This window comes from Saxophila tyrrhenica (assembly GCF_035928015.1).
Source record: "Saxophila tyrrhenica strain CCFEE 5935 chromosome Unknown scaffold_8, whole genome shotgun sequence".
Lineage (NCBI taxonomy): Eukaryota > Fungi > Ascomycota > Dothideomycetes > Mycosphaerellales > Extremaceae > Saxophila > Saxophila tyrrhenica.
The window spans coordinates 932,757-953,631 of record NW_027041740.1 but is presented as its reverse complement, the minus strand read 5'-3'; the positions used below and the strand labels follow the sequence as shown (position 1 = coordinate 953,631).

General features: G+C 55.1%; 10 protein-coding genes across 10 annotated transcripts; 8 read left to right on the top strand and 2 right to left on the bottom strand.

The window, feature by feature from the left end:
- Positions 1 to 143: 143 nt before the first annotated feature.
- Positions 144 to 1,436, top strand: LTR77_005707 (uncharacterized protein; the record flags this gene model as incomplete). Its single annotated transcript, XM_064802950.1, has 3 exons — positions 144 to 168; positions 730 to 1,221; positions 1,279 to 1,436. The coding sequence occupies 3 exons, from the start codon at positions 144 to 146 to the stop codon at positions 1,434 to 1,436; spliced, it is 675 nt and encodes a 224-aa protein (XP_064659075.1).
- A 490-nt stretch (positions 1,437 to 1,926) lies between these two features.
- On the top strand, positions 1,927 to 2,519 carry LTR77_005706 (uncharacterized protein; the record flags this gene model as incomplete). The annotated part of the gene is made up of 3 exons (XM_064802949.1): positions 1,927 to 2,074; positions 2,130 to 2,272; positions 2,325 to 2,519. The coding sequence occupies 3 exons, from the start codon at positions 1,927 to 1,929 to the stop codon at positions 2,517 to 2,519; spliced, it is 486 nt and encodes a 161-aa protein (XP_064659074.1).
- Positions 2,520 to 2,972: 453 nt separating this feature from the next.
- LTR77_005705 (uncharacterized protein) lies at positions 2,973 to 4,254 on the top strand (the record flags this gene model as incomplete). Its single annotated transcript, XM_064802948.1, has 2 exons — positions 2,973 to 3,256; positions 3,315 to 4,254. The coding sequence occupies 2 exons, from the start codon at positions 2,973 to 2,975 to the stop codon at positions 4,252 to 4,254; spliced, it is 1,224 nt and encodes a 407-aa protein (XP_064659073.1).
- Positions 4,255 to 5,339: 1,085 nt separating this feature from the next.
- Positions 5,340 to 6,580, top strand: LET1 (26S protease regulatory subunit 8; the record flags this gene model as incomplete). The annotated part of the gene is made up of 2 exons (XM_064802947.1): positions 5,340 to 6,505; positions 6,571 to 6,580. 2 exons carry the CDS (start codon positions 5,340 to 5,342, stop codon positions 6,578 to 6,580), a joined length of 1,176 nt encoding a protein of 391 aa, XP_064659072.1.
- Positions 6,581 to 7,053: 473 nt separating this feature from the next.
- On the top strand, positions 7,054 to 8,211 carry LTR77_005703 (uncharacterized protein; the record flags this gene model as incomplete). Its single annotated transcript, XM_064802946.1, has 2 exons — positions 7,054 to 7,870; positions 7,931 to 8,211. 2 exons carry the CDS (start codon positions 7,054 to 7,056, stop codon positions 8,209 to 8,211), a joined length of 1,098 nt encoding a protein of 365 aa, XP_064659071.1.
- A 203-nt stretch (positions 8,212 to 8,414) lies between these two features.
- Positions 8,415 to 12,162, bottom strand: LTR77_005702 (uncharacterized protein; the record flags this gene model as incomplete). The annotated part of the gene is made up of 2 exons (XM_064802945.1): positions 8,415 to 8,519; positions 8,581 to 12,162. The coding sequence occupies 2 exons, from the start codon at positions 12,160 to 12,162 to the stop codon at positions 8,415 to 8,417; spliced, it is 3,687 nt and encodes a 1,228-aa protein (XP_064659070.1).
- A 1,849-nt stretch (positions 12,163 to 14,011) lies between these two features.
- LTR77_005701 (uncharacterized protein) lies at positions 14,012 to 14,979 on the top strand (the record flags this gene model as incomplete). The annotated part of the gene is made up of 2 exons (XM_064802944.1): positions 14,012 to 14,249; positions 14,300 to 14,979. 2 exons carry the CDS (start codon positions 14,012 to 14,014, stop codon positions 14,977 to 14,979), a joined length of 918 nt encoding a protein of 305 aa, XP_064659069.1.
- Positions 14,980 to 14,985: 6 nt separating this feature from the next.
- LTR77_005700 (uncharacterized protein) lies at positions 14,986 to 17,296 on the bottom strand (the record flags this gene model as incomplete). The annotated part of the gene is made up of 4 exons (XM_064802943.1): positions 14,986 to 16,313; positions 16,367 to 16,738; positions 16,788 to 17,223; positions 17,267 to 17,296. The coding sequence occupies 4 exons, from the start codon at positions 17,294 to 17,296 to the stop codon at positions 14,986 to 14,988; spliced, it is 2,166 nt and encodes a 721-aa protein (XP_064659068.1).
- Positions 17,297 to 17,721: 425 nt separating this feature from the next.
- Positions 17,722 to 18,392, top strand: LTR77_005699 (uncharacterized protein; the record flags this gene model as incomplete). The annotated part of the gene is made up of 2 exons (XM_064802942.1): positions 17,722 to 17,927; positions 17,981 to 18,392. 2 exons carry the CDS (start codon positions 17,722 to 17,724, stop codon positions 18,390 to 18,392), a joined length of 618 nt encoding a protein of 205 aa, XP_064659067.1.
- A 992-nt stretch (positions 18,393 to 19,384) lies between these two features.
- LTR77_005698 (uncharacterized protein) lies at positions 19,385 to 20,665 on the top strand (the record flags this gene model as incomplete). The annotated part of the gene is made up of 2 exons (XM_064802941.1): positions 19,385 to 19,837; positions 19,865 to 20,665. 2 exons carry the CDS (start codon positions 19,385 to 19,387, stop codon positions 20,663 to 20,665), a joined length of 1,254 nt encoding a protein of 417 aa, XP_064659066.1.
- Positions 20,666 to 20,875: the final 210 nt, after the last annotated feature.

Below are 20,875 nucleotides of genomic sequence, written 5' to 3'. Positions count from 1 at the left end.
TTGCGCCGCACCAGATGCTGTAATACTAGTTCCCAGATAGCATGAGTGAGGAAAGATCGCCGTGGTCGCGAAGGATATAGGATCCTGATTGTCATGGTCCGTGCTGTTCGTCAGTCGTCTCCCAGGAAAGGGGCCACAAAAAGATGTCCCTTCGCAACATCTTCCCAGGTTAGTATGATTGTAATAAATACCGATGGTGCCAGATCTGTCTTCCGGATTTGCTATGAGCCTGCCAGTCTGCGATGAAGAATAGCCGGAGCGACCGCCTTCATGACAAGGGTGTTGCTCATATGATTGAGACCAGAGGAGATAGTGCTTGATGGCAACCCCTTAAACCACGGCCAAATGAATAGGTACCATACCTCTCACCACCTTCCACCCCTTCATAAGATGCTCCGTCGCCTACGATGAGCTAGTAGCGATGAGCCGAGAGCTGCCATAGCGGGCTCACGCGGAAGTGGAGCGGCCACAAGCCGGTGGTGTCACATGGACTTTTTCACGCCATCGAAAATCACCGAGAGATGATGACTCCTCCACTGGAGCTGTCCCAACCGGTGTCGGGACATGGTAAAGTGCTAAGGCAGGTAGATTGAGACGCATGAAGAGGACGAAACGGTGAGAAAGCAGTTTAAAGCATCTTGCCGAAGAGGCTTGTTACGGTCTCCACGCACTTTGGTCGCCAGTCCCTTGCAATCGAGATGTCGGCCAACGACGAATGACCCATCGCAGACGCGTACGCAGAAGACACTCCACTCCTCAAAGCTCCTGAGGAGGAAGACTGGAAGCCTCCTAAATTCTTCTTCTGGATCGAACTGGCCATCTTCGCCAACGTCTACCTCTATGGATTCGATAACACGATCACAGCAGCCACGTACGCCGTCATCAGCTCCGAGTTCGATGCCGCAAACGCTGCTTCCTGGCTGACTACCTCCTACCTTGTTACAAGCACGGCATTCCAACCGCTCTATGGCCGCTTTTCAGACATCTTCGGTAGACGGATATGCTTCTTTGTCTCGACCAGTACCTTTGCTGTCGGATGTTTAGGCTGTGGTCTAGCTCAGGATGTCGTGACCGTCAACATTATGCGAGCGGTGACGGGGTTTGGTGGAGGAGGGTTAATGACTATGGCTACGATCATTAACTCTGATATGATTCCATTCCGACGACGAGGCATGTATCAGGCCTTGCAGAACTCAGTCTGGGGCTTTGGCGCAATCTCAGGTCAGTCATGAGAACAAGCTGCGTCGATGAAGATTACGTGGTGACCGTGGATGGCAGGTGCATCGTTCGGTGGACTGATCGCAGACACGATAGGATGGCGATGGTGCTTTACCCTACAGGTTCCAATCTCGGCACTGGGCCTGATAGTTGGCTACTTCTTCGTTTCGGATCAGCCACGACGTGAAGGTTCCGACGGCCTGCTCAAAGGCATTTGAGCGAAGATCGACATCTCGGGCTCGCTCATCCTTGTGATAGCGCTTTCGATGCAACTGGTGGCTCTTAGCCTGGGCGGGAACGAGCTTCCCTGGGGGCTCTGGATGGGTCGTCGGCTGTCTGGTGGGAAGTGTGGCCCTTCTCGCGGTTTTCTTCTGGGTGGAAGCTCGCACTCGTGCGATGCCCATCATACCTCTTCGCATGCTGTCAGGGAGACTTCCCGTCTCGGTACAGGCGGCGAACGTCTGCGCTGGACTCGCTGCGTACGCGGTAAGCATTGTCGCAACGACTTTGAGACATGAACCTGACTTTCCAGTAGTACCTCTTCATGCTTCCCCTCTTCTTTCAGGTCGTCCTTCTGGACTCTCCTTAGCAAGCCGGCGGTCGTCTAGCAATACCTGCGTTAGCCACTCCCATTGGAGGGCTCATAGCGGGCTTCATCATGTCCCGCTACGGCAAGCTCATATCAATTCACGCGCTGGGACGCTCTGCATGGCTTTGGGCAACGCTCTCGTGACGTCTCTTGGTTTCTCTGACTCGACCTGGAAGTACTACTTGTTCATCTTCCCTGCCAATCTTCGGCAAGGGGTCACTTATCCTTCGACATTGTTTACGAACATCGCAACTTTCGAGCATTCTGGTATGTCTGGACGTCACGCGGAACTACGTGTATGTGACTAACCTTTACGCAACAGATCACGCAGTCTCAGCATCAACCGTCTACCTCATCCGCAACATGGGGTGTGTCTGGGGTGTCGCAATCACTTCAGCAATCGTCCAAAGCGTCTTGACAGCCAAGCTACCAACCGTGCTGGAAGGTGTCAAAGACAAAGCGCAGGTACGTTTCCACACCACCCTGTTCCACAACAATCAGCAGCTGACGCATTAAGAACCAGATCAGCGACGAGATCCGCCATTCAGTAACGGCCCTCGAACACCTCTCACCCTCCATCCAACTCGCCGCCCGCATGGTATACTACGAAGGCATACGCTACGCCTTCGCAGCCTCAACAGCATTCGCCCTGCTGGCGTTCGTCGCCGCGTTGTTCGCAATTGGGAAAGGCCTAAGACAGACACACAAATAGCAAAATTACCATTTCCATCCATCATTGCGATATTCGCATCCACCCCGAATTCCATAGATCGGCATTAGACGGTCTGAGCCATTCTGACCTCGTCTGGGCAGCTGAAAAGCCTAGCGGCGCATCGGACTGCAAACGGCATAGCAGCGCAAGCCGGCGCAAGTGATTCCCCGGAAATCGCTCTCGGAAAGCCGTGGACATCTCCGAGTGACATATCTTGCTTACTTTAGTTGTATGCCGAGACTTGTAGGCAGAGGCTTCCAAGGTTACTGTACGACTAACGCACGAAAGACACAAGCTCGACAAGATGGCTCATTGCGCCCAGCCTGCTCAGCTCGTGGGGCAGGGCAGCTCGTCTGGGTGCGCAGCTGTAGGCGTTGATGTATTGAAGAAGGCGCCATTGCGCGCGTTAGAAGTCAATATGATCATCTTACTGGCATCACTTCAAACGAAACAATGACCCCACCAGCCCGCCGCCCCCATCGAAAATCCCGAACCGGCTGCAAAACCTGCAAACGAAGACGAGTGAAATGCGACGAGAACGGGTTGCCCTGCGGACCTTGTGCGCTGCGAGGGATCGACTGTGGATACGCCGATACGTCGCGACTGCAGCAACCCACGCCAGAGAGGAGTCCTTCGAGCAAAGGTGCGACGCCTTGTAGTGTACCTGATGCGATAGAGTGGACGGGCCAGCGGAGGTTGCTGGAGTTGGAGTTGTTGCATCAGTGGACCACTGTTACGTATGTTGGGCTTTTTTAGACGTGATGGTCGACTAACCTCTTGCTGATTGTTGAGCAGATATAAAAGCTACTGCGGCACTATGGCCAGCGAATACCACAATTGGCAAGTCGTCGTGCCTCGCGTAGCTCTGCAGCATGACTACCTCTTGCACGGCATGCTCGCCATGTCTGCGCTGGAGATTGCGGCCTTCACCAAGGACGATGAGTCTCGGGTCGACGACTATGTCAACACTGCTCTCGAGTACCACAACCTAGCCAGCAGCGGACTGCGAAGGGAGCTGTCGAACATCACGCCAGCGAACCGGCAGGCTCTCTTCGCATTGTCGTCCATCCTTCTCATACTTGGCCTCGCATTACCACGCTTCGTACTGCAGCGAGGAGAGCAGGGTAATATGCTGGATTACATGATGACATACCTCGCTTTGCTCAAAGGCTTGAGAACGATCGCAGACACTGAGGCAGACTATCGGAAGAAAGAGCCGTTGGTGGCAAACTTCAAGGTCTGGAACGCACTGCCAGCGCAAGTCCTGGAGCCTGAGCTGCTGGAGCTTTTTCAGCGGTTATCGATCTTGAACGAGGAAATGCATGGGGCATCGCAGGTTGACCTGGACACGCCAGAGTTGCAAGCGATGTCATATCATGCTGCTTGTCGGCGGGCGATGTTCTACCTCGAAGAAGACTTTGCGAAGTGCAGGGATGTCAGCACGCGTTCGTATAGTTTGGGTTGGCCGCTCCGAGCTGGTCATGAATACGCCGTAGCGTTGAACGACAAGGAGCCAGTCGCACTGCTGACGATGATGGTATGGGGCGTACTACTGGAGCAGACAAGCCATGGGGTTTGGTGGGCGGAAGGCATCGGCTCGCGAGTGGTCGAAGACTTGTCCAAGCTGGTGGATACTCAAGGCAACGCGAAACTGATGGCCTGTGTTCAGTGGGCGAGGGTAGAAGTTGGTCTTCCGTTTCGGCGTCATGCTTGGCTCGATCATAGTATGCATTAGTAGAGGACAAACTTACGAACATTTTCAGTCTGTCAGACCGTGCTAAGTCAAGCCCCATCCACCCACCGTACTCCTCTCGAAGCAGGCTCAGGAAGACGCTCCGGCTTATTTGCGATCTCGGTTGTTCTGCGCCTGTATGGCAGGGTACCGTAGGCTCATAGAGGATGAAGAGCGGACAGTTTCAGACTCGCGAAGAGCTGATGCCAAGGCGCGGTTTAACAATGTCCGTAACGTGTGTGAGAGAAATGGGACGAAGAGTGGAACTCCTCTGTGCCGGCATATCGGATTTGAGTTGAATTGTACATCGCGTGTTGGTGTTATGGCCCCAATCGTCCAGCTTTCCACCGCCAACGCCTCGCTATGCTTACATCGTCCTCTCGATATCGTACACGCAGAGCTTCTTGATCCTGTTTCTTGTGAGCATCGATGCTCCGACTTCGCTTCGATCCGGCCTCTGGAAAACAGGTGTTGGATCTGCTTAGATCCTATAGCCACAATCAGTCTATGAAGTGATGCAGTCGTTGGAGTTGTGCGTACGGAGGTAGTAGTAGATCACTCCAGCTGCTGTGCAAGAAAGCCACGCCGGCCTGTCCAAGTTGTCAGCCGGTGCTCCGTCTCTTCGTCACCCTCGTGCAGCCTCCACGTGCAGCCTCCACGAGCCGTGTACTGCTACGCGCCACGATTGAGACATACCGCGAAGAAGGCCAGGCTCGTCACTACGCTCCTGTTCTCCGAGCTTGTGATCTCATTGTAGACTTGCGATGCGAAGCCTCCTCGTTGCTGCTGTGGTCGGCCGACAGCTGTGCCTCTGATTGCTCCTTTGGGCGGCATCGTGAGTGGTTTATGGGCGTGTGAGGTGAGGTGTGTGAAGGCGCAAAGGTGCTGATGTTGTGGTCGTCTGGTCTTCTCTCGTTACTCTGAGAAGGTGCAGTTGTCCGAGCGGCACGGCCCGTCCTCCGAAGTCCGCCGCATGTTCGAGACGCCATCGCGTTTGCCTCGAAGTGAGCTCAGGAAAACAACCACTCTACCACATCTCCAACGCCTCTTCCTCCTCGCATACTGCATCCACCGACAACACCGCAACCATGGCGCTCGACACCTTCTTCAACAACAAGATCGAGTCGATGAAGCTGGAGATGATCCAAGGGCAAGCGGTCCTCCGACGACTAGAAGCGCAGCGCAACGAATACAACAGCAGAGTCCGATTACTACGGGAAGAGCTGGGCCTTCTCCAGCAACCCGGCAGCTATGTGGGAGAAGTGGTGAAGGTGATGGGGACGAAGAAGGTGCTGGTGAAAGTGCATCCTGAGGGCAAATACGTGGTCGACATCGCTGATAACATCGACATTGCGAAACTCACGGCTGGCAAACGGGTCACGCTCCTGTCGGACAGCTACAAACTCTCGTCGCTTTTGCCTTCTTCAGTGGACCCTCTTGTGTCGCTCATGATGGTGGAAAAGGTGCCAGACAGCACTTACGACATGATCGGTGGGCTGGACGAGCAGGTGAAGCAGATCAAGGAGGTCATCGAGCTGGGCCTGAAGCATCCGGAACTCTTCGAATCGCTTGGTATCGCGCAGCCGAAGGGCGTGCTGCTTTATGGACCACCTGGAACTGGAAAGACACTTCTGGCAAGAGCGGTTGCGCATCACACAGACTGCAAGTTCATCCGAGTCAGCGGCAGTGAGTTGGTGCAGAAGTACATCGGCGAAGGGTCACGAATGGTGCGAGAGCTGTTCGTCATGGCACGAGAGCACGCACCCAGCATCATCTTCATGGATGAAATCGACAGCATTGGATCTTCACGTGTGGAGGGCAGCTCTGGTGGTGACTCTGAGGTCCAGCGGACTATGCTTGAACTGCTCAACCAGCTCGACGGCTTCGAACCCACGAAAGGCATCAAAGTAGTCATGGCTACCAATCGTCTCGACATCCTCGATCCAGCCCTCCTCCGACCTGGCCGCATCGACCGTAAGATCGAGTTCCCTCCGCCAACGGCAGAAGCGCGAGCCGACATCCTGCGCATTCATTCCCGATCGATGAACTTGACACGCGGCATCAACCTGATGAAGATTGCCGAGAAGATGAACGGGTGCTCCGGTGCAGAGCTCAAAGGTGTGTGCACGGAAGCGGGAATGTATGCGCTGCGAGAGAGGCGAGTGCACGTAACGCAAGAGGACTTCGACCTGGCGACTGCGAAGGTGCTGAACAGGCACGAGGACAAGGAGACGAGCTTGAGCAAGCTGTGGAAGTGAGCGTTGTCTAGCATTGTTCGGTGGGCCTTGTTTCTTTGTACTTCTCTGTGCTACTGCATAGCGTGCGATAATCTGGCAGGGCAAGGCAGGACATAGAGACTATCAAATTAACAGTCCCAAGCATGGTTTCCTGGCCGAGGCTGGAGCTCTGGAGGCCGAATTGAGCGTCTCGCTGCACCGCACCAGAACTTCTCACTTCTCCGCACTATGGCCCATTAACCAATAATCCCTTTGGAGACACAAGAATCGAGGCCAGGCACTTGGCTTTCTCCAAACAAAGGCATTGTTGCGCTCGCCCCGGATGATCGTCGGAGGCACCTAGGGCTTTCGTCGCTTTCGTACAACGTCCATGCTCGTACTCCGCTTCCTCCTTCAGCTAACACCTCAGCTCTACCAGCAACCGCGGCAACGGCAAATATATAGAAGGTCTCAAGGTATAGTCACAGTTCTCCCAATCTCTTAGTCCTCATCAAACTTTCGTCTTGCCTACCTTCCTCAGAAAACAAAACAGCTCAATTTCCTTCCTCTCATACCCACCACCGCAATGTCTTCGATTCCCAAAACAATGCAAGCCTGGCGCAAACACAACGGCAACCCAGAACCACAACTCGACACCATCCCCGTCCCCTCCGTCCCCGATGATGGCTTCTTAGTCAAAATCCTCGCCGCAGGCGTCTGCCATTCCGACGTCACCATCCTCGCAAACGACGAGACTCGGCTGCCCTACTACCGCGACCCTTTCACTATCGGGCACGAGGGGTGCGGCGAAATCGTCGCTATCGGCTCGTCTGTCCCTTCTGGTCCGGAGGCTTCGCAGCTGAAGGTCGGGAATCGCGTGGCCATCAACCCCGTCGCTGGCTGCTCCGATACGTCTTGTCCGGAGTGCGGCAATGGGCTCCCGCAGCTCTGTCAGACTGAAGAGGGCACGCATCACGGTCTTGGGCAGGACGGGTCGTTCGCAGAGTTCATCGCTATCCACCACCGCGCCGCGCTCAAAGTCCCGGATGGCGTCAGCCCCGCCGCTGCTGCTGTGGCGACCGATGCGGTGATGACGAGCCACCACGCCATCATCTCGCGCGCGAAGATTCGGAAGGAGCAGACGGTGTTTGTGTTCGGGTTAGGAGGATTGGGTATGAACGCCGTGCAGATTCTGCTGGGGGTGGGATGTCGTTTGTTCGTGACCGATGTTAGGGAGGGGCCGATTGAGGAGGCGGTGCGGTTGGGTGTGCCGAGGGAGAATGTCGTGCCGGTGGGAAAGGGGGTGCAGGAGTGGGTGAGGGGAAAGGGGTGGGAGGGGAAGATTGATGTGGTGGTGGATTTTGCTGGGGCGCAGCAGACGTTTTCGGATGCTGAGGTGATTGGTACGTTCTACCCTCCTTCCTATGTATTTTAAGTGGAGTACGGGTTGCTAACGGATACAGTACGTCGTGGCGGCACAATCCTCAATGTTGGACTGCTCGAGCACTCGCACAAGACGAGCCATGTGATGAATCTTATCAAAGCCATCACCGTGCTCTACACCTTTGGCGGGCATTCGGCGGACATTGTTGCGGGCATGAAGATGATCGCTGATGGCACGTTGACGCCTCAAGTTGAGACGGCGCGGATGAAGGATTTCCCAAAGGTCCTCAACGACTTGCACGAGGGGAGGGTGAAGAGTCGGATGGTGCTGATTCCACAAGGCGTTGAAGCGAAATTGTAGCTCAACTATAGAATGAGCCTTCAATGCCTGCTCACAGAAACAGAACGCTGCTCCAAATGCTACCCCAAGACCCCCCAGGAAGAGAATGCTACAAGCCGAACGCCATATTCAAACGCTCCCGTGGGTATCCATCAAACCACAATTACCATTGCTCGCCAACCCGATGCAATTCCTAACCACTCATGCTGTTGAAGCCGTCTCACTCAATACGCAAACCCACTCTTCCCCTGCCACCCCTGCGTCCTGAACGTCTGAAACGTCGGACTCGAGCCCAACGCCAGCGTATCCGAAGCGTCCATCCCCTGAGCCTAATCATAACAGTCAGCCTCCCACACGCTACACCGTTCTCCCATGAAGAGCGGAACTCACCTGCATACTATCCCACCCACTAAACCAAAACCCGACCACAATAACCAAATACGTAAAGATCAAAATACTCCCTTTGAAATAATTGCTCTTCCCCTCGCCCACCACCCAGCCCATCAAAAACACCCCGAGAATCACCGTCACCATATCCCACTGCGGGAAGATCAGCGTGAACGTCCTGCTCATCAACTCCCCGTCGTCCCCGACAAAATACGCGTTGTACACGTTACTGAACAGCACCAGCGCCGGCGTCTGCAGCAGCATCACCTGCAATGCGTACGAACTCCCGATTTCCATGGAGAGAGCGACGTTGCCGTTCATAGCGAAGGAGATGGCGTTGAGGAATTCGGTCGTGTTGGGGACCAAAGCGAAGAGCGTGATGCCGAGGAATTTCTCCGGGATGTCGACGTTGGAGAGCACGGAGTCGACGGTGTCGACGAGGATTTCCGCGATGATGGCGTAGGCGACGGTGGCGGTGAGGAGGATGATGGCGGATTTCGCGCGAGACCAGTTGGGCGCATCGTGGCCACCTGCCTCTGGCGCTGCATCAGCGGCGGGAGCGGGAGCTGGGGCGGATTCGGAGGGGAGCGGTTCGTTGTCGTGCAGGCTGCCGCGTTCGGGGTTCGTGGCGGTGTGGCGGGTAGGGGTGGTTTGGTCTTTGCTGCTGGGGTCTTTGCTGGAGCCGGAGCCGGAGAGTTTGGGAATGGCGTTGGTGGTGGAGGTAGTGGCCATGATGGAGGCGCGGCGGGGGGCTTTGGTTGCGTCGCGGGCGGCGACGGTGGCGGCGGTTGCTGCGATTTCCGCGATTTCCTGGACGAGCATGCGGTTGTCTTCCGTGCTAAGGCCGGATATCCGCTGCGAGTGCTTGCCGTCGTCTTCCGGCGTCTTTGGTGGGACGACGTGGGGTGGGTTGAATGTGTTTGACATATCATCCTTCTTGGACACCTGCGGGATAGTCATGGTGCTGCCGGTACCGTAGCCAGCCTGCTTCAGACTCTGGTTCAATATGCGCTTGTACATCTGCGAGTCTCGAACGCCGTCGCTGTTGACTGTGCCGTGCAGCGATGCTTTCGGATGCTTCGGATTCTCAACCAGTCCAGCAGTTCCGGGCACGGAAATGTACCTGTCCTCACCGCGATGAGCCATCTGCTCGACCTTCGCTTCCCTCTTCTCATCCGGCTCGTTGTTCCAGATGACAGCGGCATGAGTACGGAGGGTGAAGAGCAAGCCGACAACATACGACAAGAACAGACAGATGGTAGCGAAGATGATGTAAGGCCGCACGGCCTCATTGTAGAAGCGGTCATGAAGAGCAGGCGTCTGCGCGAAGAAGCATCTCCGGCAGTCTCGGTCCGCGCCCTTGACACTGTCCAGTCCATGCTGAAGCATGCTCGGGTCCGTATCCGTGCATTGGTGGCACCTCATCTCGTGGCTCCCATACATCTGGTAGAACAGCGTAGGCCCGAAAGCGCCAATGACCGCGAACAGCAGCATCGTGCTCGTGACACCAGCTGACTTGACGTTGAAGCGCTGCGTCTTTCGCTTGATGGCACCAAAGCACATACTCAGTCCAGGTAGGAAGAGAATACCAGCGAAGATGGAGCCAATGATACTGCCTTCCACGAGCGCCGCTTTGCCTTCCTTGAGCGCAACGCAGTACAGGAAGACTTCGACCACAGTGCTGAAGAAGGCATTGATGGTCGCGCCAACACCCATACTGCTTTGTGCGGAGATGGAAGCCACGGCTTGGCCGATGAAGTAGGCGAGCGGGATGATGGAGGCGATGGCGAGGATGAAGATGAGGCCTTGAGATGTGAGGAAGATTTCGATGCCGAGGGCTTCCAGGAGGACGAAGTAGTCGAAGATGACAAACACGACCAGACCGAGGAGGTTGATGAGGAAGATATTCGTGCCGTCGATGGTGTATTTCCAGTACTTCAGGCCGACCGCGCGATATGTGCATAGTAGAATGCTGCTTCCGCTGGATCCGCGCTCGACGCTCGGGATGCGGGAGTAGTGGCTGTCGGTGTGGAAACTCATGGCGAGCGGGTGACGACGCAGATGGTAGAACACCAGCAGCGTCACCTTGCCCATTGGAATCCAGAAGACGAGGAACCAGCAGATGCCGCTGACCAAGAACAGACATGGCGTGATCAGAAAGTAGAAGGAGAGGAAGAATATCACCCTTCCAGCATTCCACTTTCCACGGCCAAACAGGCGTTTCTTCGCCTTCGCTCGCGCGCCGTCCACATCTTCATGGCTGCTTGAGCGACGTTGGCGTCCGAGGAGGCTTTCAGTCTCGTCAACAACTTCATCTCGTCTGCGGCCGATGATTGAGCGGTTCAGGTCTCGTGGTCCGAAAAAGAGGCGTCCCTCCTCCAGGTCACCAGTCTGCCAGCGCTCGTACTCAGTGATACTCCTGCCTTCACCCTCGTCTTCGTCCAGATAGTCTTCGTCTCGATCCAGCTTGACGTACTTCCCAAACGGGTAGAATAAGTAATGACTTAAGTTGATCAGTACCCGCCCATACTCATAGCATCCCGGCGCCTGCACCAGGCTGAAGAGCATGCAAATGACACCACCAGCTGCCGCGACGAGAGCCAGCCACCAGCCAAAGATGATCGTCCAGAGAATGTTGAACACGAACAGCCAGTTGCTCACAAATCCACCAGGAGTACTGTGAATATCGCCCTCAGCATTGCGTTGAACCGACCGGCTCTTCTTGTACAACGCCGGTTTCCAGATCCGTATACCGAAAGGATGCGTCTCGTTGATCGCCTCTTGTCTGTCCTTGAGCGTGAAGCTCTCCGCATCACTATCATCGTCGTCATCGTCGTCGTCCTCGTCATCCGGCGAAGGTATCTCCTCTTCCTCCTCTTCCTCACCGTGCAACGTCTCTTCCGAACTCGGCTCGCCGCCATCCACCTGCGCAGCACTCTTCCCATTCGCATCGTTGCCCGTAGTCTCCGCCCGATCCTCATACTCCTCGCTACTCTCCACCGTCTGCAGCGCTGGCGGCTGCGCAGTCGTAGCCCGTCTACGCAACGTACTCTGCTGCCTCCGCAACGACTGCTGCTGTCCCCTCTCCCTCTCCCTACCTCCCTCCTGCTGTCTTGACTGCGTGCGCGCCAGCCGCAGCTCCCTCTCAATCTCATTCACATCGTCGTCCACCGAGAACACATCCCCTCGATGCGGCGCAGCCGAACTCGGCGTCCGCCTCCCGATAGCAGGCCGGCGCTGCTGCGGTGTCTGCATGCCTGGCGGCGACATGACCTGCGGTATCCGCAACTCACTCCGCATAGAACCGTAGTCCAGGCGCTGCGGTCGAGGACGGCTGTTGCGTGGAGCGTCTGCTTGTTGTTGCAGGCTGCCTTGGCTGGCCTGCATGCTCGGATTCTCCACCCGGCTTGGATTGCTCTGCCCTCCCGCGGAGCTGTTGCTTGTTCGTCGCGTCGTCGTGCCGGTGGTCTGTTGTGTTCCGCCATCTTGTTGTTGCATGGCGCCGAAGTCTTGCGTTTCGGGCGGCGCTGGCGACCTGCTGGTGTTGCTCGTGTTGTCCATCCCGCTTGGGTCTCGGGGGACCATCGTCGAGTACGACGGTCACTGTTTGATCCGTCGACGACAACAGATGCCTAATATTGATGCTGAAGGAAGGGGCGGGTGGTGGTGTTGACCAAGTCTGCCCTTGCCCTATCCTATCACGATGCTAGCTTCACTTGCTATGTCTCATTTGTCTCGCCGTCACCGACTGTGCTCAGCTGCTGCAAAAGAAAACAATACTCCGCGTGAAGCATGTCATCTATTCGATAAGACGGTCGACACTCGATACAACTCGAGATTGACTCGGTCATACGATATGCTAATAAGAGCTACTCTGCCTTGGATCCTGGACAAACACCTTGGATACGACTTGGTGGCTTCATGCAGGGCGATCCAGCCAACTCTAATAAGCATTTGATGGATGCCCGCGACCCCGACTCGTGTGGCGTTGAGTCTGCACCGCCACGAGTGTCAACCACCTTCAGCTTCCTTTCCGCTCTTCCGCTCAAGCTGTCGACAGTGAAAGCGGCCCACGGGGGTCGAAGTGAGCCGTATGAGGGACCTCACAGACAATGGCCGCTCGATGGTGAGACTGATATGGCCTTTTGACCGCATCCTCGTCTCGGAGAAGACTGCCAGATATGGTCGGGTGGCCTCTTTCACTGTCTGCTGCTTGCCGCTGGACACGATATACCGTACCCCCTTACCTCACCAGCTCATCATGCATGAAGACTCAGACTAGCGGATCCATCGGCCGATGCAGGTCATGTCCATGGACACTTACTTTGCATTGCTCTAGGACCACCACTTGGGGGTCCATGCCACCGCGATACAACATCTCCGGGTAGGATGGGGGCATCAACCCACACCGCAAAGGCTCGAGGAAGGCTACAATGCGCCTACAACGTCCAAATCCTCGTTCTTGGACACAGCTGTTACATCGGCTCGATTAGAGATTGGCCATATGCCGTCAGCAAGATTGCAGCCCGTATCTCCATCCTTGTTAGGACTGGGCAGAGCGAAGGAGCACGGGGAGGTATCAGGCAGTCCAAGGACTAAGCGAAAGAAAGGCGTTTGGAACAACATCAAAAGTCGACTACGTCCTACTGTCTGTCATCGACACCTCTCTCGATCTAACCTCCGCGAATACGGCTGCTTCTCTGGTGGACCAATACTGGCAAGGAGGAAAAGGCAGTAGCGTCCCCAAACCCGGTGTTCACTTCGACTGTTCTTACTTTTCTACTCCTAGGCCGGTGATCATCTGTCCTCGGGTTCTTTCACGAGGGACCTCTGCGAGGCAGCAAGTCTGCCGGCTACCGATGTGCCATAGTGGACAGTGTGAGTGCAGGCCTCGAGAATGAGTGTGTCGAGACATTGTTGAGCGCCATATCCGTACAAGCGATGGACAGTGAAAGAGGCCCACCTAGCATGTCGTGCAGTCTTCTCCGAGACCCCAATTGACCTGGAAAGTCAATGTTACTTCCATGGGCGGGTTTTCCCTGTCTGTGAGAAGATTGTCAACTGGGCCGCTCTGACCTGGACACCTAGTCGGCCGCTTTCTCCGTCCCTCGCTTGCCGTACCAGCGACATGGTACGCGACTGTTCGCTTAAATATTGGGGATGTGATTGACCGACCTCCATAATCTCCAACTCTGCGGGGTTCCCAATGTGGGGTGCAGAAGCAGCAACCGCAGCCCTGGGAATAACATTCGAAGACTACTTCGACCTCAGCTGTAGCGGGAGAGCTTATCCGCCAGCAATGAGACGTCTATCATGAAGCTCGGGAGTAAAGCTTGAGACAGCATCAGAGGTTCATCGTAAGTAAAGCGTAAGTATCGCAGTCCCATCTCCCATCCATGCATCTATACATGATCCCTTAGCCATCTGGAGCAAAATGGCCGCTTCCACGACGCAAACCGCCCTCTCGCTCCTCACAGTGCGCAATGTATTCTTTAGTATCATCGCATACTTCGTATTGTCTTGGGCAGGACAAATCATCCGCTACCGCTTCTTCTCACCCATCCGCGACTTTCCCGGTCCTTTCTGGGCCTCAGTGACTCGGCTATGGATCGCTTACCATAACCTTAAAGAGGACGAGTGCGAGACCGAGCTTGCGCTGCATAAGAAATATGGTATGTTGAGAGACCCACGAGAGCCTCGTCCGGCCTAACAGGTTCTGCAGGCCCCGTTCTCCGCATAACACCAACCATGCTCCTCGTTAGCGACGCCACCAAGCTCCCGGAAGTCTACGCCCGCAACGCCAACAAGTCCAAGTACTACGTGACGGGCAGCTTCGGCAAGACCGAATCGCTGTTCAACATGCAGGAACACCGTGTGCACGCGCATTACCGCAAGATCGCAGCCGGTCCCTACGCCTTCTCCAACATCAAGAAGATGGAGCCGCTCGTCGACGCCCGCATGAAGGACTGGATGGACAAAATGGAAGAGAACTTTGCAGACACGGGCAAGAAGTTCGACTTTGCGCCTTGGGCGGTGTTTATGGCTTATGATATTATTAGCGAGATTGGGTTTGGAGCACCGATTGGGTTTATAGAGCAGGGCAAGGATGTGGACGGGCTGATCCAAGGGTTTCACGATGGGCTGCCGGCTTTTGGACTTTTGGGCAGGCTTTGGCCGTTCACATATTCTGTCACCCGCACCTTCAGTTCCCTTTCTGATGGACACGACGTACAGGTACCTCACAAGTTCAATGTGCACGAAGAACTTAGGTCAGCTGGGATTTTTCATTACGACGCACGCCACTGCAACCTTCGGACGGAACCACCCTCTTCAGTTCCATCCCTGCACAGCGAAAGCAAACAACATATCTCCCAGATCCACCGCGAAGGTTTCACAGTCTAGCCCTTGCTACATTTTCTTCACATCCCACAGTCCCGTCTTCTTCGTATACTGTGCTTCAGTACCAGCAATACCGTACGACTGTGCTGTGAGATACAAATCCTCCGCAAAGAGCATTGTCTTCACCCACACCTTGACGTCAGCAACGCTTATTTCAGTACGCCCGGATTGCTCGGCCTCATCCTTTCGTTCCTTGTGTGTCAAATGTGGACTGTCGCGGGAGTACAGCAACTCGGCGAAGTTGGACTTGATACGGTCATTCTTGGAGAATTTGTCCCGGTGATGCCACGGCGTTGTGTACTCCTTGGGAGTGCCGAAGGACGCAGAAACTGGTCTGGCGACGGTATCTGGTGGACGCTCGAGGTTGTTCGGTATGTCGAGCCCCAGAAATCCCATTGCACCACGAAGGTGAAAATGCAACTCTGCACGAGGCAGAGTGGAGGCCAGAGGAGGCAGGATGGAGAGCTGATTGAGATCGCCGCGCTTGAACTTTCCGTCTTGTGCGACGACAGCACGGTTTCTCGCAACCCTGATCTGTCCTAAATGACCAGCCTGCGACTTCTCCCGCCACGAGCTGCCGTATGGACCGGACTCTCCGAGAGCGTGCAGCTCCGACTTATTCTCGGCAGTGGCGGACCGACGTTCGTCGGTGAATGAAGCAGAGATTTTTGCCTTCCACGAGCTACCGTATAGACCAGACTCTCCAAGAGAATGTAGCTTCAACATAGACTCTCGCTGTTTCTCCACGCACGAGCTGCCGTATGGACCGGACTCTCCGAGAGCGTGCAGCTTCGACGTATTCTCGGCAGCGGCGGACTTATGTTCGTCGGTGAATCCAGCAGAGAGCTTTGCCTTCCACGAGCTGCCGTATGGGCCGGACTCTCCGAGAGCGTGATACGACTTTACCCTCTGTGAACGAGCTTCGTTGCGCATAGCCGCTATCATCTCCGCCCGCCACTCTGTGCTGTGCGATCCAGACTTCTGCACCTCCTGCTGCCACGTAGCGTCAGGCTCTCCAGAGGATTTCAAAGGTCGTGCTGTGATGCGAACTGCATGCCACGTGAATGCATCACACGCTTCGCGGAGCTGCTCGGTCGCGCAAGGACTTGGGGCAGTCGAGGCTGGAGCTTTCTCTGTTGGGGGCGCACTGCGTCGGCGCTGCACAAGACCTTTGACCCACTCCAAGTCGATCTCGGTAGGTAGAGAGTGCAGCTGCATTTGCTTGAGCACATCCAGCAGTTCTCCAAGTTGGGCAGGGGTGGCGTGGCGAGAGGTATGCTCCGGATGGCGTATGTGGAAGACTGTGCGAAGTATGCCTCCAATCATAATTTGATCGCCTGCGATGAAGATAAGTGTGAGCTCCACAAAATACAGTCGAACGAGTACTGACCATTCTCGAAGTCATGATAGCGCTTCACAAACTCCTCGCGGACTGGCGTTCTAAGCAAGACGACGAAGGGTGCAGTGGAGAGCTCGAGAAGGTGGAAGGTAGACGCGAATTGGCGGACAACAGACGCCGCATCGTGGGCGTAAGGCAGTCTTCCGTTCAACCTGTTTCCTTTGCTGTCGTTCATGGCGTACTTCTTCTTCACAAGATCCTGGAGAAGACAGTCGTCGCGCAGGCGAGGGAAGATCTTCTGGAGCACTCGGATCGAAAGGAAATCCGTGTTGTAAGTACTGGTGTAATCCTCCTCCGCACTTGGTTCCGTCGGTGCTCTACGCCTTGACGGCTCGTCACCACTGGCGCGCTTCCGTTTCCCATCTGACCATGGAGTTAGCTTAGAACAACTCATAGTGGAGTCAGCACTTACTCTCGTCTTCGTCGGCGTACTCTGGGTCCACAGTCCCCTTTGGCTTGCGAAGCGGACACCAGTGTGCCACAATATGAACGGTGCTGTGAAGACTGCCATGGGGGCCGTTGTACAGTCGAGCGTGGTGCATCAACTGGTCGATGTCGACGTCGGAGTCATCAGAAACAAGGTCCTGGTATTGCGCAAACAGTTCGCTGACCAGGAAAGTCGCCCAGAAGTCCGAGCAATCCTCAGAAACCTCGGCAGCAAACTTGTCAATAACCCCAGCAAATAGAATGTCGAAAAGAAATGCTTTTTCTTCCAAGAGGTAGTCAGTCCATGATAAATCCGTGGTGCAGCGTAGACCGGACGAAGTGCCGGTCGTACTCTGCGAGGTCGAGTTGGCACGCGTTCGTCGCGTATCGGTTGGATGGATTTGAGTCGGGAGTGGACTGTTCTGTGTCTAGACACCACTTGGGAGGGTCGAGGACGCGTCAAACCGGCAAATACATCGCGCAGGGATCGTTCATTTAGGGGTGTGTGGTTGTCGTAGAGTAAAAGCTGGTCGTCGATGAGATGGTCTTTTGCGGAAGAAATCCAGAGCTTGAGCTCGGACCACTTGAGCTTCGACTGGAGAAACTCCTTCACTACCATGACTTCTGCCACCGACGAACTCTTCACTACCACGATTTCTGCCACCGACTCACAGCTCACTTCAGTGGTATGAACTCTTCACTACTTCGCTCACTTCAGTAGACGTTATCACATGAGGAAGGAGCGCTGCACGTACACAGGTAGGTGATTCACAGGTATATAAGGCGTCTTCCCCCCCAAATAATTCCTCTTCTACGACACAACCTCCTCTTTCAAACAAGATCCTCCAGCCTCCACCAGTTCAAATATAAGCACCACCATCCACACACCACTTCACAAAGTCCACCCTCCACTCTCCACAATGGACGCCCCACCAAACCCACCAAACGGCGACGGAGATCAGTCCAACAACAACAACACCCCGCCCAAGCCCCCCAAGATTGCGTGGACTCAAGAGCTCGACCTGTACACGCTTCAGACAATGGTGGCCATGTCGCCGAAGCCAAACTGGGAGGAGCTCGCTACAGCTATGGGCCCGGAGTACGAGGGCAAGCACAAAGCGATCGAGTATGGACTGCACTGCACAAAGTATAAGCTAGACTTTTGCTAATCCTTCTCAGACAGCGGTACACCAAAGTCATCTCGAAGTCGCGCATCATCAACGATACGGTTCAGAAGTGGGCTGGGCCGGATCAGGTTGCAGCGATTACTATCAAGACTGAAGGAGGTGATATCCCGACTAAGGCTGGTGGTGGCAAGAAGCGTGCTGCTGCGGGTTCCACCAACGCGACGCCGGCGAAGAAGAGTAAGGCTGGTGGAGCGGGGACGGCGGGGCGTGGTGGGAAGACGAAGGGGTGTGGTGCGAAGAAGAATCGCAGTATTGAGGGTATCAATGAGGATGGTGGAGAAGCGAGAGACCTAGGTGATGGAGTGGACAAGATCAATGGGAAGGGGCCGAAGGAGGAGAGCGATGACGAAGGGCCGCCGAACTTCGATTTCGGAAACGCTGCGGGGGAGGCAGTACCGGCTTGAGTGGAGCCTGCACTGGCGACACACACAAAGGTGGTAAGGCTGCTCGGTGGACAGTCGACATGTCGGAGTTATTTGATTACTTGGGGGCGTTTAATACCAGCAGCAGACGTGCAGAGTCGAGGGGGAACAGTGGAGTTCATACCCAGACATGATACCCCTGCACGATCTAGCTAGCTTAGCCTAGGAGGCCTAATGAGAACATGAACCATTAAGATTCTTTCGCCGGTAGCCCACTTCGACAGGAGAGAGGGGATAGTCCTGATGTTGTTCCTCAGAGCCCGCCATTGTCTGGCAGCAGCACGCAATTCGACCCTGCGAAGTACACCTTTGAGATCTTGGGAGCCGAAGATAGTGTCGACACAGGGCATGTTATGGACCGACTTTCTATGCTGGAGATCTCGTAAACGGAGGTCTCTTTGTGGAGGTCAATACTGGCATATAACTTGACATGGTTTTCCGGCATTTAGTTCTAGGTCTGGCCCCGAAACTCCTATTGATGTTTCGGGTTGTTTTATGTAGCACTCTGTATTTCATTCCCAAAGACCAGGGCACACACCGATCGGTGGAAGGGTTCTCCGAGACAGTATCAATGTTCAAGGACTGCGAGCCGCCCTAAGACCTTGTTATATATGTTCTGGCTGTCGAGACATCTACGGACCCTTCTTCCCATCTATCTGGGAGGGATTGTGGCTGGAAGTCCTGTTCCTATCTACATTCACCGTCGCAGCCAACAAGGACGATACAGAGAGATTTGCCAACATTGGCTGATGGTTCTACGGCATCGAGACCACGTAGGCATACGACGTTGCACGGCATGCTTTGGTTGCTCAAACACGAACCTGATCGAAGTGACTCTTGCAAGGCTGTGACTGCTGGCGATGTTCCATGTAGCAATCAATGTCAATATTCCAATTTATATGTCTTGCTACGAGCGGGCCAGCAAGCGCTGCATTTGTACAAACGCCTATATTTGAGCCGGATAACCCTTCAATATGCAGAAAGACAAGGAGATTCAGCGTGCCGGCACCCGTTCAGGATCTGACGACCCACACCACCGACCATCGAGCGAAGACCTGAGCGCTTACGATCCTGTGGAGGAATGCATTCAAGGCGCCGGTTCGCCAATGGAACTCGACCTCAACCCAGGCCAATCGGATGACTCCCAAGATATATTGCAGGGGCTGTCCGACCTTTTGAAGCCATCGACAAGTTCTCCACGTATATTCGGAGCTTCTATGCTCTCTGAGCCCGTGGACATTTGGCAAGACGTACCAAGAGGTCTCTCCAGATCTCCATCCATTCGATCTTCGGCACGACCACCCACGAGTGCTAGATTGCGCATCGATCTTGATCTGAAGGACTCTGCAAGATCTGCCACCCAAGAGAAAGTAGACCCGGGTCCTACCCAGCCCTCTGAAGAGCCTGTGGTCCCCGGCGTACGATGGGTAAGCGCTACTCGTTTCATTGTCAAGCCAGGTCTCAACAAGCATGAGCTCAACGCCTGGCGACGAAAGCTCCCCCCCAGCCAGCGCATAGAGATCATGAGTGCGTACTTGAGGTGGGAACGCGGGCGAATTTCCCTTCGCTTGGAGAAGCTGGAGGATCAGTACGACCGGCTTGCCACTGCTAAGCTCATCGGGACGAAGGAATGGAACGATCAAGTCCAGGCTGTCTCCAAAGCCGCCGTCGCTGCTTGTCTTCACCATGGCGCATGGCATGACGCCTGCCTCTTTGCAAAGGCAACCGGATCTAGCGACGGGACAGACTGGGTGTGGTTTCGCGATGACCTCCAAGACGCAGCATCTCGAATGCGTGCAGCCCTCGATCGGCTTCTACTCCGAAGCGAGAGATTATTCATGAGATCGATGCGCAACAAACCGGCCGACCTGTCTCCTGCAAAGGCACCCTCTCGGGTACGACAAGTTCGTGGTGAAATTGCGACACCTGGCAGTGTCCGTGGCAGAGAAGCCCGCGCAAAGCAGAAAGAAAGGGTGCTCCATCGTGCGCTCAGCCTTGAGCTGGGCGTGAAGTACCCTTCGAGTCCCATTTCTCCTCTTCGGCAGGAGAGAGGCAAAAGTCCAGATACCTATATGGACTCCGAGTCTGCCAGCGAAGGCTCTACTCTGCAGGATGAACAGTACACGTTCGAGTCAGAGACCGATGTCGATGCAGTCGATATGTCCACGGTTGTCCAGCGGCTGGCAATGGCAGTAGCCGACGACTTGCAGTCCGATCAGGCACTGTCCGGGCGGGCATCTCCAGGCTTCTCTTGAGCGGAATTCAACTCAAACGATTATTCGGTGTCCAAGCGGTCCTAATGCCTTTCACAAAGCTCGAGATGCACCGCGGTAGGTTGGCAAGCGGCAAGCGCAGGCAGTGGTGCTTCAACTTCTCAGTTCTACTGTCAATATTGTCCTGTATCAGCAGGCCGGCTTCTCCTGTGTTCCAGCGACTCGCAGTGGCGCAACTTGGTATGACCAGGG